Source organism: Vitis riparia, chromosome 2 (assembly GCF_004353265.1).
Source record: "Vitis riparia cultivar Riparia Gloire de Montpellier isolate 1030 chromosome 2, EGFV_Vit.rip_1.0, whole genome shotgun sequence".
In the NCBI taxonomy this organism is placed as follows: Eukaryota; Viridiplantae; Streptophyta; class Magnoliopsida; order Vitales; family Vitaceae; genus Vitis; species Vitis riparia.
Genome location: NC_048432.1, coordinates 13,377,839 through 13,392,424, shown reverse-complemented (window position 1 = coordinate 13,392,424; position 14,586 = coordinate 13,377,839). Strand labels below are relative to the sequence as shown.

General features: G+C 28.7%; 2 protein-coding genes across 2 annotated transcripts; both read right to left on the bottom strand.

The window, feature by feature from the left end:
* Positions 1–7,920: 7,920 nt before the first annotated feature.
* On the bottom strand, positions 7,921–8,586 carry LOC117907279. The gene is made up of 2 exons (XM_034820776.1): positions 8,294–8,586; positions 7,921–8,201 (listed from the first exon to the last, which is right to left on the bottom strand). The coding sequence occupies exons 1-2, from the start codon at positions 8,577–8,579 to the stop codon at positions 8,185–8,187; spliced, it is 303 nt and encodes a 100-aa protein (XP_034676667.1). The 5' UTR covers positions 8,580–8,586; the 3' UTR covers positions 7,921–8,184.
* A 3,512-nt stretch (positions 8,587–12,098) lies between these two features.
* On the bottom strand, positions 12,099–12,879 carry LOC117930511. Its single transcript, XM_034851158.1, has 2 exons — positions 12,555–12,879; positions 12,099–12,267 (listed from the first exon to the last, which is right to left on the bottom strand). Exons 1-2 carry the CDS (start codon positions 12,877–12,879, stop codon positions 12,251–12,253), a joined length of 342 nt encoding a protein of 113 aa, XP_034707049.1. The 3' UTR covers positions 12,099–12,250.
* Between the last annotated feature and the right edge of the window lie 1,707 nt (positions 12,880–14,586).

Below are 14,586 nucleotides of genomic sequence, written 5' to 3'. Positions count from 1 at the left end.
TATACAGAGATGAGGCTTGGAGGCTACTCCTTTTTCGATTCCTTTCACATGCTGGTTAGTGGATTTCTTTGACTTCTCAATTCTCACCATTTTTCTTCGTGATTTCCTCCTTGTTGATCTTATTTTTTAAGTAATGAAAGCTGTTGTCACATGTAGTTTTGAGCTTTCAATACGCAAAAATTTATTGTTCCATTCATTAGCCATCACATGAAAGAAATTAACTTCAACCGATGAAAATTATTTAAGATTGATGTACTTAATCCTATATATTTGCCTTCCTTTTCCTCCTCCTCTCCTTCACACAAGTCAATAAAGTTGTCGAGCTCATTAAAAATATATATCAAATAATTAAGAAAGTTCACAGCATCACAGCAAGCCTACAAAATTGAAGATTTTAATTTCCAGCGTATTCTAAAATCTGTCTGGTTAATGTATTGACAAAGACGAATTTCACACATACAATAGATGTTGATTTTTACTTACGTTAGCTGTAGAAGGAAGGAGGTAGTGAGACTGAGAATCATCCAAGGAAGTAAAACAAAGACATGTCTCAAGTGAGGCAGGAGGCAGGAACTTTCAGTCTGTCCTATTTTTTTGTGGAAATCCTTTGTTAAAAAATTTCAACCATTGGGTGGTGCGCGTTGACTTAGAATTGTGCACTGGCATGTTAGGAGAGCTTGGACTTTTGGGGCCCTCAATTCATTTTCTTTTGAAGGCAAAAGATTTTTCTTGCTTATTTTGATTCTTAAATTTTGGGACTCCCACCATTGGTGCTCCCACCGTATGTTTTAAATATTCCTCATGACAAAATGGAATCGTGATTGACCATCATATTCATCTTCTTCTTAACTAGAGATGATGGTTAGGAGGGTTCTTCAAGTCACCAGGGTCACCTGCTCCTAATAAGACAGTTATGAGAACATAGTAATGAAGGATGGAAGGGATTTGGGTTTCTTTTTTTTTCAAAACCTAAAATATGTTCGAGGAAGGGTCAATTTTTGTAATAACATGTATCACCCCACTTGCCTTAGATGTAAAATTACGAATCACCCTTTATGTACTACAAAATACCAAAAAACCTTCTCATATAAATATTTATCTCATCTTTCATTTTTAGGGTTCTTCTTGTTCAATAAATGTTTTCTCTTCTCAAACATCCATTTTTTCTCAATCCTAATTTCCTGATTCAGAAATTTTCTACCTTAGAGATAGAGAGCCATTAGGGGAGAAAGGAGCTAGATCTCAAATTTTCTTTTTTACTTTCATTTTATACTTTCTCAAAAAACAAAGAAAATAAAGTCAAAGCTCACCTTAAATACTAAAGATCAAAAACTAAGGTCTTTATTTTTGTTTAGATTTATTTTTTCTAAGTAAGAAAATCCTAAATTTCGAATTCTTGTTTTCCTAAATTCAAAATGCTTGTTTCTTGCTAGAAATCTGCATGTAATTTCTTACTACCAAAGTCAAACCCATTTAATTGTGTGGCTTCAAATGTACGAAAGGAGTGAATGATTTCATCTCTTATTTATCAACGAATCAATCATAAATTTTTTTTTTCTTTGCCCTAATCCTAGTTTCAAATCCATATTTATTTTTTGATAATTTATTTTTTCATATTTATTTTCAAAGTTTCCATTTCTCATAAAATTCATTTTAGTATTATCTAAAATTTAACGACTCCATATTTATGTGTATTATATCATTGTATTGTATCTATTTTTACTTTTTTCTTTTTGTTTTATTTGGTTTTGACAACGTGGGGCATGAGTGGAGCTAAAATATGTTCTCCAATGACACATAAAAATACCATGATATCATCATTTCATTAAAATTCAAAAATACATTCATTTGTATAATTCCTAATTTAGTAAATATAACAAAACATTTATACAAATGATATTTAATTTCAAATATATATAAAATTATAACCATATATCATGCCATTTTGTTTAAGTCGTACATTAATCTCTTAAAGTGTTTTAAGTGATTTTATTTTCTTAGTTATTTTGAACCTTTTAAAAATTATTTTTAAAGCTTTTCAAAAAAAGTCTAAATACCCTATTGTGGACCCCGCATTTCGGCTCATGCGTTTCCCACTCGATGGCGAGCTCGATTTTTGTTTTGAAAAATGATTTTATTGTTGATTAAAAAAATGGCTTGGAGTCGCCACTTATTTTTGTTTTATTTTTAAAAGGGTAAACAAAATAAGAAAGAAAAACCCTAGGTGCAACTCCTGGTTTTGGAAAATGCGATCTGTGAAAAACCGGATCGGGTTCGGGGGTCAGGTTACTTATCGGGAAGGTACGGTACAAACCGCAGCACCCCTCTAAGTCCCTAAAGTCGGGTCTCTACTAATAAAATGAAGCAATCGTGGCAATTGATGAGGAAATCGATGAATATCCTGGATGATCATGCACATATGGGAATCAAAACATGCAATAGAGATTGACTAGAATGGGAGTGGATGCGTACCTCAGCCATGAGCCATAATGCGCTATCAAGAAACAGAATTAGTGCACAATTGATGAATACAAAATATAGCTCATGCATATCGGAGTGCAAAACGAAGCTCAAGCAAAATACACTAAGCACAACAGTTGACAAATCGAAAGAGATCAAACATAGGGCCCCCACCAAAGCCCAATTTATTACTCATGAACTAGTCTCACAAATTCCGTGTTTTAGGATTAAGAAGAATTCACTATTGTCTATGTAAAATCAAGAGGAACAGAAGATTATTTAGGAATCGAAATGGAATTAAAACTATTCGAGTGAAAAATTGGATTTTTGGAGCTTATTGGAAGATTAGAGTATTTGGAATTAAATTTAAAATATTAGGGCCTCGGTAATTAAAATGAAATTTGCCAAAGAAAATGAGTAACGAACTTTAGAGAATTAAACGGGAAAGATGTAGATTTTGATAGTTGAATTTGCAATTATAATAATAATAAGGAATAAACTTTAGGAAATTGAACTGCGAGAATATAGATTTTTAATAATAAGAAGAAGAAATGAACTTTAAGAAATTAAACGGCTAAAGTATAGATTTTTAATAATAATAATAATAATAATAATAATAATAACAATAAATGATAATAATAATATGGATAAACGAAAAGGGATTAAAAAGAGCTTTGGAATTATAAGGGCCTAAGGTGATAACAATAACGATAATAATAATAAGGATAATTACAATAACAATAAGGTTTTGAAATAATAATAATAATAATAATGATAACAAAATTTTGAAAGTCGAATTAAGGATAGCAATAATAATAATGAGATTTTAAAAGTTAAATTAATAATAATAACAATAAGGTTTTGAGGGTTTGAATTAATAATAACGATAATAATAATAATAATAATAATAATATTTTGAAAGTGGAATTAATAATAATAACAATAATAATAAGATATTAATGATAAGATTTTAAAAGATTGGATTAATAATAAAAAATAAGAATAATGTTTTGAAAGTGGAATTAATAATGGTAATAATAAGATTAATGATGAGATTTTAAAAGGTTGGATTAATAATAAAAATAGAATAAGATTTCGAAAGTGGAATTAATAATAATAAATAATAATAAGATTAATGATAAGATTTTAAAAGGTTGGATTAATAATAAAAATAAGAATAAGATTTCGAAAGTGGAATTAATAATAATAAATAATAATAAGATTAATGATAAGATTTTAAAAGGTTGGATTAATAATAAAAATAAGAATAAGATTTCGGAAGTGGAATTAATAATAATAATAATAATAAGATTAGTGATAAGATTTTAAAAGGTTGGATTAATAATAAAAATAAGAATAATGTTTTGAAAGTGGAATTAATAATGGTAATAATAAGATTAATGATGAGATTTTAAAAGGTTGGATTAATAATAAAAATAGAATAAGATTTCGAAAATGGAATTAATAATGATAATAATAAGATTAATGATAAGATTTTAAAAGGTTGGATTAATAATAAAAATAGAATAAGATTTTGAAAGTGTGAATTAATGATAATGATGATGATAATAAAATATTGAGATATTGAGAGTTTGAATTAATAATAATAATAATAGGATATTGAGAGTTTGAATTAATAATAATAATAACAATAATAATAATAATAATAATAATAATAATAATAGAATTTTGAAAGTTTGGATTAATAACAATAATGATGATAAGGTTTTGAAAGTTTGAATTAATAAAATGATAATAATAATAATAAGATTTTGAAAGATTGAATTAATAATAATAATAATAACAATAAGATTTTGAAAATTTGAATTAATGATAATAATAATAATAAGAATTTGGGAGTTTGAAATAATAATAATAAGAGATGAACTTTAGGAGGTTAAACTACGAGAATATAGATTTTAATGATAATAATAATAATAATGATAATAATAATGACAATCACGATAATAATAATAACAATAATGACAATAGTAATAATGATAATAATAGTAATAATAGAAATAATAATAATGATAATAATAATAATAATAACAATAATAAGGTTCGAAAAATTGAATTAATAATAATAATAACCATGGTAATAACAATAATAATGGAATTTGAAAAAGTTGAATTAACAATAATAATAATAATAACAATAATAATAAGAATATTTTAATTGAATTAATGATAATAATAATAATCATAATATTTTAGAAGTTGGATTAATAATAATAATAATAATAATATTTTAACAGTTGAATTAATAATAATAATAACAATAATGAAAATAATAACAATGAAAAAAAAAATAATAATGATAATAGGAATATGGATAGGGCTTTGGTCATTAGTAATATTATTATTAAAAGGGCTTATGGGCTTTGGACAATATTAATATCGTTAAAAGGGCTTATGGGCTTTGGACATTGTTAATATCATTAAAAGGGCTTATGGGCTTGGGACACTATTAATATTATTAAAAGGGCTTATGGGCTTTGGACATTATTAATATTAATATTAAATTTTATCCTTCCGTGTGGACCTGGGCTTCATCATGAGCCCAAGTCCACTAGCAAAAATCACAAGCTTTTCCCTTGCAGGTGCCGCCATCCGCCGTCCCTCTCGTCGCCGCCGGTGCTAACGAAAGCTGAGCGCGACTGCATGGGCTGGTCCCTCCGAAGATGAGCAGCAGCCCCAGAAATCGTCGGCGAAGATTGAGAAGGCAGCCTGCGACAGGAACGGTGAGGAAGAGAACGACGTCAGGGGCGACAGGGGCAACTCCGAGCTGGACGTAGGCAAGATTCTGGGCACTGTTTGTAGAGGATTTCCAACCGGGCATTTTCAACATGATTAACCAGTAAACAAACAACAAAGCAATATACGGGACCCATTTCATACTGGGACAAATAGGCTTCATGATCGGTGCCGCGACGTGAATCGTATCCGGGATTATCATTGGAATGAAAGCGTGGGAATGACAACAAAGGCAACAAAGCAAGAAAACCCAAGCAACAAATAACAGCTAGAAAGCAACCAAAAGCATGCATGAAAGGTGATATAAGAGGGAAGGTGGATGGGAAATCCAGGGGGCTCATACCTTGAGACTTTTTTTTTTTTTTTTTTTCTGGTTTTGGATCCCTTCCTTCTCCTCACCTCCTCCTTGCCGAAGCCTCTGCTCCCTCTTTTCTTTCTTTTCTTTTTCCGTTTTCAGCTTCCTCTGCAAGCCATCCTCGGCTCTGTTCCGCGTCCCATCTGGCCGCCCCCTCAGCCTAAATCCCGGGGTGGTCAGAAGATTATAATAATGGAAAAAAAAAAAAAAAATGCCAGCCATCCTCTGGGGGGGTCTACACCTATGTATTCAAATTTAATTGAACACTCTTTACAATGAATTAAATTGATGCATGAATGTGTACATAACTAAATGCATCAACGCCCTTGAGAATATAAATATTTCAAATTTCTATTATCCTACCCTATACATAATCGTTACATTTTGTCTACTCAAATGTTCTCAAAAAAGTGTATCATTTGAAATTACAACATTTTGAAAAGTTTGCATTGCGCTCAATTTACTAGGAATTTCTTTCAATGAATTGAAGAATTATTTGAAAAGTGTATCTTTTTTCTTTTCTTAGTATTCCCCTTCTGTTGGTGTCACACATAAACAAGAGAAGATTAAGGCTCCGGAAAGCTACTAAGAAAAGAAAAAAGGAAAAAAAAAAAAAAAAAAAAAAAAAAGAAGGTATCAAAGAAAATTATTTGCTCACCATGGAAAATATAATATAATTAAAATTAATTGAAAATTTATATATTTTTTTATTATTTTATATTTATATCGAAGAATTAAAATAAGTAAAATAAATTTTAAAATAACGTATAAAAATAACTTATTAACTTGAAAGTTATATTTAGTTTTTAGAAAATTTAAAGGAAATAAAATAGAAATGAAAAATATGAAGAAAGAAAAAAATGAAGGAAAATAAAAAATGGATTTAAAGTTAATAAATTATTTTATATGCTTTTTCAAATTCATTTTACTTACTTTCCTTCATTATATAAAGATTAAATAATTTAAAATATATAAATTTCTAACTAATTTTGATTATATTTTATTTTATTTCATATTTTTCACAAAAAAAACAAACGTCAAAAACCATTTTTCTTAACATTTATTTTCTACTTTTGATATTTTTCAAGAACCAAACACAACTTAAATATAATCTATTTTTTATTTTTCTTCACATTTTTTTTTCTTATAATGTTCATTTATATTTTCTTTCTTTATATTTCTCCTTCAATTTTTTCAAGAACCAAACATAACATAAAAAAAAGCCAAAAGATAAACTAATTCAAGCGTATTTCCACGCTTAAATGAACGCATAGGAGGCCATAATATTAGCATATAAGCAATATTAGCATTACAAATTTGGAATATGAAAATATGAAGAGATTACATATAAAATTGAGGGCCTGGAAATACCTAGAGCAAATCATTTTCGTTATTTTGCTGTGAGTCCAAGTATAAAAAACAGCTATTATTACAAAAAAAAGATAGATGAACGAAAAAAAAAAAATCTATAATGTCAATTATGAGACTAATCACTCAGACCAACATCCAACTGAAAAGTCCTGATGAGTACATGATAAGCAGCTCAAGAACTTAAGTTCCTGGAATCTTGATAATTACGTGACAAAAGTGATTAACCAAACACATTGGAGAGAAATTAAAATTTAACTGATGTTACCTGAGATGTCAAAGGAATAACGTAAAATTGATATAAAAGTTAGAAATTTAGATGAAAATTTTTGCTCTATGCCGATCCAATTCCATCTTTAAATAGGTTTATACAATTATTTTTAATACTTGATACTAAATTTGGGCCGAATTCTATTAGAATTGGGTTTAGATCAGGTGTCAAATAATCTAAGCCAATCTTAATCTAAACTTGAACTAACATTTTTATGATATTTATAATTTATATTATAATATTTTTTTATTTTTTATTTTTAGAAAGAATATCAATTTGCAATTACATTATGTGTTATTTTATTTTACTAGAAAAATAGATAAATTGATTTTTACGTTGTTATTAATAATTTTATTATCCTATTTTTTATTTAAATTTTAGTAAAAATTTATGAAAATTATGGATGTGAATTCCTTTCGAATAAACATTACCTGTTATTTTAATACATTCACCAATTAATGAATATATGATGCAACCTTATTTACCCAAACATAATATTATCATATTTGAGCTTAAAATAAGTAAGATTAAATTAAACTTGAGTTGAATATCTTCGAGTGAAATTCGGTTAAGTTTGAGCTGAAAGAAGGATTGATACATGCACCAGCTTGAGAAGTTATTACACGTGTTTAATTGCATCTAATTACACCTAATTTATATGGAAATATCTAAAAATTCGACCATACCAAAAAAGTCAAAAGGAAAAATATTTGATCAACACAAACAATATTTTATTATAACGTTTAGCACACACCTCGTGGACGTATCCAGACCTTCCATTATTCCATACACCATATTACTATAATTAATTAATGACATCTGGGACACCTACGACTGTTGTATGGCGTCTGATGCAGCACACCTCTATCAAACCTATAACACAACCTTTTGCACTCTATCCTATATATATATATATATATATAGATATCTCTCTCCATATGCAGCAAACCAAACACGCTCAAAGATCTTAATTTCATGGAGTAGTAATACCTGCAAAGAAGGAAATCCAGTTAGCAAATGTATTTCAATGCGAGAGAGATATGAGAGAGAGAGAGAGAGAGAGAGAGAGTTAAAGGACATACTCCCACATTTGTAGTGCCTAGGGACGTTCCTTCCACAACCTTGAATGAGCCTCACCAGTCGGTTGATGTCGGGTATAAGGGCAGCCACCTTCGGAGTAATCACAGGGCACACACACTCAAGATGGGTGACCCTTGCCCTCTCGCAACAAGCGGATGAGGGATCCTTCCCATACAGTACTGGCTGGCATGCATTAATCCCAAGCCTCCTCTCCTCCTTACACTCTGCTGCACTCGGTGCTGCACTGACCATCCTCACTTCCCAAATACCCAACATTACCACCACCATCACACCCCATGACTTACCCTTATTCATGCCTGCCATCTCTCCTCGACTCGACTCCTACACACCCTCCACAATGACCACTTCAACACCAACACCTACCCACATATATACACACACAAAGGGAGAGAGACGCGAGGCTTGGGAAGTTGGGTACGCGTTTTCACACATTTTCATTGACCTGTGAATAGTGTAGTCCTTGTATAGGTATATATCTATATGGCCTGCTTGTCATTCTGTGACGTTCTTATCGTGATAAGGTGGTGAATCACAGGAGTGTTTATATATATATATATATATATATATATATATATATATATATATATATATATATATATATATATATATATATATATATATACAATAACATTATTTATGAAAAAACAACGAAATTCATGAAATTAATTTAATTTTATGTCATATAAGTTTTTAATAAAATTGAAAGTATTCTTGTATACAAATTATCCAAAAAAAGAAATTGACATTATTTATGAAAAAAATATTATAGTTTATAAAATTAAAGGATATTTATACATTGAATTTTATTGAAACTTTTTGTTCATGATACTAGCAGTTTCTCCATATTTTACGACCTACTTAAGTCATACTTTTTTTATTCTTGCATGTGTCAGCTATTGTTTAATCATCGCATTGGCATATCTTATAATTAGCTGCACGCAAGACTACAAAATAAAAAATCTCAATTTAAAACATAATATAAGACCTAATCCTTACTTAATGAATTGAAGGATTCAAACAAGATATAATTAATGGTTATTCTTAGTAGCATAGGTGGATACAAAGAGACCACGACGTAGAAAATTGTAGGGAAGTAAGCATGTTAGGTGCAAGGAAGTTTCAATCTATCATTATATGCTCAGAAAATTAAAAGTGGGCAAAATTGTAGGATTTGAAGATTACATATGATATTTTTTTACTTTGGATTCACGTTAGGTGGGGCATGCATGGATTTTAATTTTAGAGATTTTCTCCATTTTGATTGTCTTTTTCCGGGGGGTAAATCAAAGACAGCATGAGAAGACATTAGCTTTAACTCAAAGATACACAAATTTGCATGGTTCATATAGGATTGATCTTGGAGACTCAAGTTGATGTTTAATTTATGCTAAATACTTATGAAGAAAATTGTTGTTATGGAATTAACACAAACAATGCATTTGTGTTAACAAAGGATGAAAAAAAAAAAAAAAAAAAAACTAAAACATTAAATTTAAAAAAAAATGGAATTTCAAAATTTTGAATAAATTAATGGTTTGATCTTTTACATATAAACTTCAAATGGATTTTGTAATTATTTTATATCTATTTAATATTCTTAAATTATAAAAAATTAAATACAATATAATGTAATTTTTGAAAAGATTTGATAAAAAGATGGTCAAAGTCATAATTTTTTAAATTATAATATTAGTATTGTAAAGTTTTATTCAATACGAAAGGATTTTTTTATATGAATTTGTATAGATCAACTTTTATAAAAAATAATATTTTCTTCACTTTTATATTAAGTTCATTGTTTTGAAAATTGGATTGGATCGACTAAACGATTAGTAGATTAATAATCTTTTCAATCTAGTCTCTTCTCCTTAACCATTTAGTTTATTAAACCAGACGATTCTTCGAGAACTGAATAGTACAATGTCCCCACCTCTTTTTTTTCTCATTGATCAAACCTTAACTCCCTTCCTCGTAGTCACCCAAGCCTCTAATAGCCTCTACCTCCAGTTCAACGATTCCAACCTTTCAAGTGCTGGGGTCGACGTCGATGACCTACACCAACACTGACACCGACAAACCTCCACCACCTCCTATAGGGTAGGTGATATAGAGCCGATAGAAAAAGAAGGGTCAAAGTCGAAAGAGAAAAGAAACCTTTTATGAGGAAGTGAAAACCAAAAAATATAAAAATAAATGTAGCAATAATTCACACACGAAAATCAAAGACATGACATAGAGTAATAATTGGGGGTCTGTTAAGATAATGCAAATTTGCAAATCAAATTGTATAAAAATATTAATATTTTTTTTGCAAATTTTATCATGTAATATCTTTACATCACATTTATTTTCATTTAGTTTTATAATAATTAAATAATGATAATTATAAAAATAATAAAAAATAATTAATATAATAATATTAAAATAATAAAATATAAAGACATAAAACAAAATTAAATATTATAATTTTATTTTTATTTTGAAGATATATTCATACTTAAATATTATATATATTTCATTTAATAAAATTTAAAATATTAATATATTAATATATTTAAATTTATCTTTATTATTTAATTTGAAATATCAAATATAAAAATAATTATTATTAAAAAAAATTAATTATATATTTTTAATTTTTATAATTATTTTAAATTTTATATAATATATAAATTATATATGTATGACATCATCAGTTCATAATTTTTTCGATTTAATGATTGGTCAAATTCTCAAAACATCGATTATGTCTTTTTCTAAAACTATAAAGCATTTAGATAAAATTAGTCAAATATACAAAAATAGTAAAAAAAAAAATGGTTTTCACTTTTCAAAAATAAGTCTAAATAGGCATAAAAATAAAATCAATAAGACTTTTCATCCTTTCAAGGCAAATGAATTTGAAGAAAATTTCAATTGCTATCATTTGTTTGGAATGAAAAGAGAACTCAAAAACTTAATAGAGAAAAGTTTTATTTGTTGTATTTAATTTTCTTATTTGTTCTATTTCCATTTTCTTTTCTTTTACTCCATTTTTTCCTTAAATGGAATTAAATAGATACAAATACTCCACAATCTCATTTACTTTATAAACCCCTTGGTTCCAAGTATATATAAAAATTTGCTAATTCCATTTAGATACATTTTCTTCCATGGCATGCCATCTAAACACCAAACAAGCAATCTTGCACTAAAATGTCCCATTGACTAATATGGAACTCTAAAAATTAGGGTTGTAACTTGGATACATTGATTAACTTGAGTCTAATCCAAATTAAAATACAATCAATTCAAGTATAACCTAACTTAATTTTAACCCGAAATACTCAACCTAACTTCATTTTTCTAAGTTGGATTGAATTTGTGTTAATCGAATTATACTCAGGTTGGTCCGCTTGATTAAGTTGTATGATTCAAAATATATATATATATATATATATATATATATATCAAAATTTAAGTAATAAATGGAACAAAATTTAAAATAGTAAAAAAAATGTAAAAATAAATTTATATGCCTTCCTAAAAATAAAAAGTATATGATATAATTATAGTTTAATATTTTTTTAAAAAAATATTAATATTAATATATTATAAATATTATAAAAATATTAAACTCAGTTCATGTTTTACTCGAGTTGTCCAAACCTTGCCTCAATCCTAATTCAAATTGAAAAAACTTAATTCAAATTCAACTCAAGGATTAAGAATGATTATCCAAACTCGTCCAAATATCGAATTAAGCTCTAATTTGATCGAATCAACCCATCCAAATTGCATCACTATCAAAAATATATATTACTTGCAACAATATATTTATTTACGCTAAAAGTGAACACCTATGAATCTCCATATACCATGATCCCTTCTTATTTTCAAATACAAGTTTGCAGATATCAATACGACTACAACTTGCCAAGCAGGAAGTTGTGTCATCTTCATGGGAAATTTAGACCTGCAAGTTATCAAATTCAATTGATGATGAGTAAATGGGTATTTAGTAATCACCAAAATTTTTGCTTTCCACTCTAAATACGATTGAAAACTTACTATGACTAGCTTTGGGCTTTGAGTTGTTAAGTCTCAAAATATTTCTACCATAAAAAAAATTATGGAGGGACCGAGGTGGGCTAGGTTATAGCAATCAACATGATTTGATTATGGAGGGAGAACGCACGCTTGTCTGGTGAAGAGAGAGAGAGAGAGAGAGAGAGAGAGGTTTTGGAGAGAGAGAGAGCTTACTGCCACACTTGAAGTGACGAGGGACCCTCCTCCCACAGTCTTGTAGGAGCTTGATGGCTTTGTTAACGTCGAAGAGTGCCACCAACTTGGGGGTGAAAGCTGGGCATAAGCACTCAAAATGGAACACCTTCACCTGCTCACAACACACCGGCGATGCGGCCTGCCCAAACACAAACCCTTGGCATGAATTTATCACCACGTCTCTCTCCTTCTTACACTGGCTGGGCAACAACTCTAAACCATCTGCCGCCGCCACCACCACCATCATCCCCAACAACACCATACACCGTCCCCAGCTCCGTCTCCCCGTCCTTTCCGTCTGCATTATTATTTCTCCTTCGACAAACCCTCCACAACCCACTTTCATTCATTTATGGCTCAGGTCAACAAGGAAATTTGTGGTCTAGTCACCCCTTAATTTATGAACCAATTTCGTGTCTGACCCGCCAATGTTGCTTTTGTAGTAGGAACCAACCAATTAGATCATCCAATAAAAACTTTTTTATTATTTGAGTAATTTGGTTAAAAAAACTTATAATTTAAAAAATAAAAAAAATTGTGCAACAAATTATTTCTTTTGTAAATTTAATAAATTTTTTATGATATTGTTATTGCCCTTAAAATTTTATAATTTTGGATTGATTTGAGCTTTCAACTAAAACCAAAAATAAAAATTAACTACTCCAAGTCAGCTCTAAAGCGGTTAGTATTTAGAATATCATTCGGTTGATGGAAGTTTTTCTCAAAATTCATCCTTATTTGACTTGAAGTTAATTGTCTCGTTGGAATGGGACCTAGCTTGTGGGAAAAGAATAAACAGGGCGGACTGAGCAAGGCACGTTGAAGTATGGCAGGGGGCTACAGGCTACTAACTTCAGTCCACGTCTTGCTTGTGGATTGAAACAAAGTTACAGTTTTCTTGAACAAATAAATTGTTTCATTTAAGGAATGAATGTCGAAAATCAACTGTAGCATCAAATAGAAACTTAGTATTTTATTTATACAAAATGAATATTAAAAATTAATTTAAATAAATGAGTTTAATATACAACTCTTATATGTCTTTCTCTATAAATATTTTTAAAGTTCTTAAGCCCACGGTACCAAATAAAACAAAATCGTTGTTAACTAAAATCACACTACATGCATAAGCAAAAAATTAAGAAAAAACACGACATTTTAACATAGTTCTATAATTAATGTAATCATTATGTCCATAAAGTGTATCAATACTTAATAATTTACTAATAAAAAAAGTACTACAACAACGAAACTATTAAAAAAAAGCTCCTAGTTACAAGCACACTCTCTTAAAATATATATTTTTAAAATCTTAAAATATAAAATAGTTAAATATATAATAAGGACAAATTCATCGTTCAATATATTTTAAAAAAAAAAATCTTCAAAGATCATTGATCCCTAATTCAGCCCTTGACATCTCAAGCAACAAAACTAATTCAAACATCCTAATCCAACAAGCATATGGTTGAATTTATCAAAATATATAGTTATGACTACATGATTCAACATATTTATATATTATCTATACATTCATTCTTATAAATCATATAAGAAAATACAATTTTGACGTAATGTTACGGTGTTTGTACGTAAGATGCATCACTCTTAGAGAAATTAAATTCCCGTTTGACCCATAATGCGGAGTTGGGTCATCGTTTTTCACTTTCTTTTGTTGACGAAAAAGAACCCCATTGGCTCTGAAGTTCTTAGCTCCCACTACAAATTATGCAATTAAATATGGTTCAAAGTAGCTTTTGCTTTTGAAAAAGGACTTTTTGAAAAAAAAAAAAAATTGGTTTCAATGAGTTGCTAGCTTTTACTCACAACATAAGTGAGAATTTAATTCAACTACTATGTTTATATCTAATAGCAGGGAAATTAAAAAAAAAAACCATTTAAGCTATGTTTAGTTACCAAAAATTATTAAGAAAAGTAATTTTTTTCATATTCCGTTTTACAAATATATGAAAGAAAATTAAGTATAATTAAAATTAATAAAAAAATTATA

Excerpts from the sequence above, each read along its gene's own strand:
- LOC117907279 (XM_034820776.1), bottom strand. The coding sequence starts at position 8,579 with ATGGTGGTGGTAATGTTGGGTATTTGGGAAGTGAGGATGGTCAGTGCA.
- LOC117930511 (XM_034851158.1), bottom strand. The coding sequence starts at position 12,879 with ATGCAGACGGAAAGGACGGGGAGACGGAGCTGGGGACGGTGTATGGTG.